This window comes from Scardinius erythrophthalmus, assembly GCF_964197995.2.
Source record: "Scardinius erythrophthalmus genome assembly, chromosome: 1".
Lineage (NCBI taxonomy): Eukaryota > Metazoa > Chordata > Actinopteri > Cypriniformes > Leuciscidae > Scardinius > Scardinius erythrophthalmus.
Genome location: NC_138221.1, coordinates 59109364 through 59114013, shown reverse-complemented (window position 1 = coordinate 59114013; position 4650 = coordinate 59109364). Strand labels below are relative to the sequence as shown.

Here is a 4650-nt window from a genome sequence, read left to right as displayed (position 1 = left end):
TTTTATTTTATTATTTTAATTTATTTTAATTTATTTTATTTTATTTTTGAGCCAGCCATCCAAATAACTGTTCACTGAAGAAATATCTACCATAACTTAATGCAAATTTTTTGTATTTCTTCAGAATGCATGCCAACTTTTGAATGGCCGTCAATGGAGAAAGATGTTTTTTTGCCTGCAAAGTGTGTAGAGGATGACTGCTCAAGCTAACCAGCCAAACCTTGACCCGCTGGTTCAAAACAAAGGCAGGCCAAACCAAAAACCAGGTGATTCAGGTTTAATGCAACACTAGTAATAATGATCCTCTGTGTGTTTTTGCATGTGACCATTCAGCCTGTTTTTCATTGAGTCAAAAGCAATCATGCTGCAGAGCTCTGGCCATTGTTTTGCAGCTCGTTGTCCTAGTGTTGAATCCAGGCCATGCATTAGCCTGAGCCAAAGACGGCTTTAAGAAAAGAAAGAGGTAAGCCCTTGCGCTTCAGGCTTGTCCTTAGAGATTTGGCCGTAAGCAGCGTCAACATGATAAAGATATACCTGGGGTAAGAGCCCTTTCTAGTATTCAAGTTTAGTACGTCTAAATGTGTTTGGAGACTCTAATCTCACTCCTAACTCAATCGGTTGATTAAAGTTCCAGCTAAATATCCATTTTGAGACAGCTTTGTTTTTGTGTGATAATATCATGTACAAAAGTAGGTCATTGACAACAAGTAGTGGTTACATGATGTTACCAAATATTTGCACTGAAAATCAACAAAAAAATATTGATTGATTGAAAAAGAAAAGAACAAGGACAACACACGTTAACATTTGTACTTATCTAAAACTTCAGGCTGCTATATTATTTTTCAAGTACATGGGCAGAAACCACAGTCAATTGTGACTGTCATGTCCACTGTTGTTCCAACAAACAGTAATCTTTGATCTAAAATGGACAGAAAAAGTGTTTGGTTACACTTAAGGTGTCCTTGTTACGGAGGAATTATACATTTGCACACTAAGTAATATCAATTAACAGCATGCACTTACTAAAGGGTAGGGTTAGGTTTTGGTTTAGGATTAGTTGCTTGTAATTATGCATAATTTACTGTTACTTATTACTACAGTAAGAAAATGTAAAATATATAGCAATGACACTGTAAAACAAAGTGTTACCCCAAGTCTTTATATAGCTAATTGGCATTGGTGGATTGATGAGTAATGACAGATAAGTGATAAGTATTCCTTAATTTTTCATGTAAAAATTCTCTAAAATTGTCATCACCATCACTATACATCCTAAAAAACACAGTACAAGAAATTTGTTCTATAAAAAATGACCCAGTCAGCTGCTAAACAGATTCTGATGAATGCATGTTGAGCGCTTAAACCACCTTAACCCTGAAGGGATCTAAAAGAGGAGAGCCACTGGACCCTGCGGATTTGTCTCACCCGACCTTCATATCCTAAGAGGATTGCATACGCTAGGCTGTTAACATGAGCCTAATTGCTCTTATTGATTGGACTCTAAAAGCAATGGAAATAGCAATGACTTCAAAGGCCCTTCAGGTAGATGTGGTGGTGGTCCAGGACAGAAGTCTTGTGTGTATTATAAGAAAAGCTAGGTTTGTCTGGTTCATAACTCTGACGTGTTTATGGATAGCGGATCTGTATGTGTCCAGTATGTGACCTGGAGAAGCAGTCTGGTTCGTGTAGGTTTGGTCTCAAATGAATAGAAACGAAGCTCCGATCAGTCTCATGGGAATGTGGTCATTAATGCTTCTTTTCCTTGAGTTTTTCCTGAATCTTCTTTGGCTCGTCGAACTGTATCAACCTCAAGATGTCTTTGTTTTCCATGACACCCTGAATGAATTCCCCCTCTTCGATCTTATCTGTGAAGACAATGAGACATTGTGAAAATGCATGGATTATGAGCACACGGCATGATTCACGTATTCTGCAGCAATAGCACATATTATGATGAGTTATTACCATCATCTTTCTTTCCGAAAAAGGTCCAAATTTTGTCTGCTCGCTTTTCTGGTGTGTCCTCGTCTTCCGGAAGGTTTTTCTGGTCTTCGTCCGGAATCATGTTGAATATCGACTGTTCCCAGAAGAATTTAAAATATAAAAATTCTGTCACTTTTAACATAATAATAATAACTGACACATTTACAACTAAGTGATTGAGACTTGTACTACGCCAGGGGGTGTAATCTATCCTGAGCTTCTTGAGCCATCTGTTCGCAACTGTTGGGACTGTTACCTACATACTACAACTTGCTACTAAATGCCACGAGCAGTCTACCCCTAAGTCTTGCATGCTTTCCATACTCAGTCAACAGCTAATGCATTAAAAAGTCTTGTATGTTAAAGCCAATACTCACCCGTACAATCTCCTGCACCTCGTTTTTACTGATGGTCCCGTTGCCGTCTACATCATACAGAGCAAACGCCCATTCAAGTTTGCGTGTGGTCTTGCCTGACGAGGTAAGGTGCAGCGCCACAATGTACTCCTTAAAGTCCAAGGTTCCGTCTGCGTTGGTGTCAAAGCTGCGGAAGACATGCCTAGCGTAGGCGGAAGGATCCGCATCTGGGAAGAAACTGGCGTAGATGCCCTCAAACTGTTCTTTGGTGATGCGTCCAGTGGGACACTCTTTGAGGAAGCTGGCGTACCATGTGCAGAGCTCTTCCTCCGTGTATTTGGTGTTCAACTTCAGATCATCCAGAATCTCTTTGGACAAAGCACCGCTCTTACTGTTCCCCATATTCCCAAGCTGTAAACGAGTAAAAGGGACTGATTTGCTGAGTTTCTTCTTGCTTTCACCCACCCTCCTCGATTACCTCCTCCTTTCTCCAACCAGAACAACAGGATGGCGTTGTGCTTAGTGCTGGCGTTGGCCCCTCTTTGGGCTTGGCTCCCCCTGACAACTCCTCTAAGTGCTGAATTGGATTATGTATATCTCTATTTAAATCCAGACAGGCTTTCTGAAAGATTAGTTAGTTACGTAACACCACTTCTGATGAGTGCTGCATTATGTTGCTTTGCTCCTTTATGACGTGGTCTAACAATACAAGGATGGCAAACAAAACTCTGCACTTTGCTATAAAATTACCTGTGTCATCAAGTGTGATGAGCAACTGGGCTGCCATTTTGCTCATAGAGTCAGTTTCTACATGTGGTTTGGGGGCTCTACATGGGGGTTCATTTTACAATAAGACCCACCAGCTTACAAGACCATCTGCTGTTTCTCTAATTGGACTAGGTAATTAACAGACAGGGTTGTGTTACTGTAACACCTTAAACATCCCAGAGGTGCATTTATGAATAGGAAAACACTGCACAAGCTGCATTGTTGTTATTTTACAAAAATATAAAGTCAAGTCAAGTCAAGTCATCTTCATTTATATAGCGCTTTTAACAATGTAGATTGTTTCAAAGCAGCTTTACAGAGATAAACGTATAATTTATGGTAGCAGAGATTGTTTTGGCTTTATAGCGGTTCTTTAGTAAAGTTATTTTCCAGCTAAAGTTAGTTTTGATTGATTCGCTTCCATCGCAACAATCATTTGATATTAAATTAGGGGCCGCTAAGAAGACACCGTTCTCTCTACATAGATTTTAAACGCGAACCTGTGAGAAACGCTGATGGCGTTCACATGCGCATTAAGAATTGGTTCTATAGTTAAGTGCGTTTGAATATATGAGCGCAGGTTTGTAATTCCCTACAAACCAAGCCTAAACAAAGTACTGGTGTTTCCTTATAATTTTTGATACAGAATTTTATTTTATTTTATCAATTCGGGGTAGATACGCGAATTGAGTTTTCCGACAACGCTTTATCTGTAGAGTGGTAAAGGGATCCTCCATAGGGAGAGACTAGTTGGCACTTCAGCACTGCGTTGTCATCGGTCCAGGCGAAGGTCCTTCATCAGGTCTGGATACGGCCTGGATCTAGCAGGCTGCGGGAAAACCTCGGGATAAACAAAGACACTAAAATTAGCGTAGATGCCATTCTTCTTATGATGTAACGAGTACATCAGGATTTATGGGAAGTGTTCCCGGTTTCAGCTGATCTAATCTATGCAGCCTAACATTGAATTATAGAAGTCTATAATGTATTATGTGAAAGCTAGGTCAAAGAGATGTGTTTTTAGTCTAGTTTTAAAAAAATGTGTAGTTTCATGTTATATACTGTAAGTATGGGATGAGTATCTTCAGGAAGCATTATTTTGGTGCTTTGCAGTTACAATTTAATTCTGATGTTATGCGTCACCGTTTTCCAAACCAGCAAAATCAAACAACAAATGGTGCTAATACACACTTGTGTGCTGTAATACTACCGAATTATGATCCTAACCTTCATTTCCATACTGAAATCTCATATGGCCAGACAGTGATTCATTTTTTTTGACTTGTTAAAGTATTGGTGTCCAAGATGCCATGCGTCCATATTTAAAAGCGTAGCTTAAATGTGTGATGTGAATAAATAGTGTTCTCAATTACAATGAGTTGAAGCTTGGACCCAGAACCAGTAGAACCAGTATTCCTTTTGTCATGACTGTACAAGTGGATAGAGAATTGAATCAAGTCATGAGGCCTGACAAGGGCATCCATCTTGCTTCCAACATCTTTGCACAAATTAGATTTTTTAAATGTTTTTTTTTAATGTC

At 39.4% G+C, this 4650-nt stretch overlaps 1 protein-coding gene across 1 annotated transcript; it reads right to left on the bottom strand.

The window, feature by feature from the left end:
* Positions 1-262: 262 nt before the first annotated feature.
* On the bottom strand, positions 263-2921 carry rcvrna (recoverin a). The gene is made up of 3 exons (XM_081376483.1): positions 2364-2921; positions 1969-2080; positions 263-1868 (listed from the first exon to the last, which is right to left on the bottom strand). Exons 1-3 carry the CDS (start codon positions 2742-2744, stop codon positions 1750-1752), a joined length of 612 nt encoding a protein of 203 aa, XP_081232609.1. The 5' UTR covers positions 2745-2921; the 3' UTR covers positions 263-1749.
* Positions 2922-4650: the final 1729 nt, after the last annotated feature.

Bases quoted from the DNA above. Each gene is read 5' to 3' on its own strand.
- rcvrna (XM_081376483.1), bottom strand. From the start codon at position 2,744: ATGGGGAACAGTAAGAGCGGTGCTTTGTCCAAAGAGATTCTGGATGAT. The intron at 2,081-2,363 runs GTGAGTATTGGC...TTCTGGGAACAG, and splicing joins AGGTGCAGGAGATTGTACGG to TCGATATTCAACATGATTCC. The intron at 1,869-1,968 runs GTAATAACTCAT...TTGTCTTCACAG, and splicing joins TTTCGGAAAGAAAGATGATG to ATAAGATCGAAGAGGGGGAA.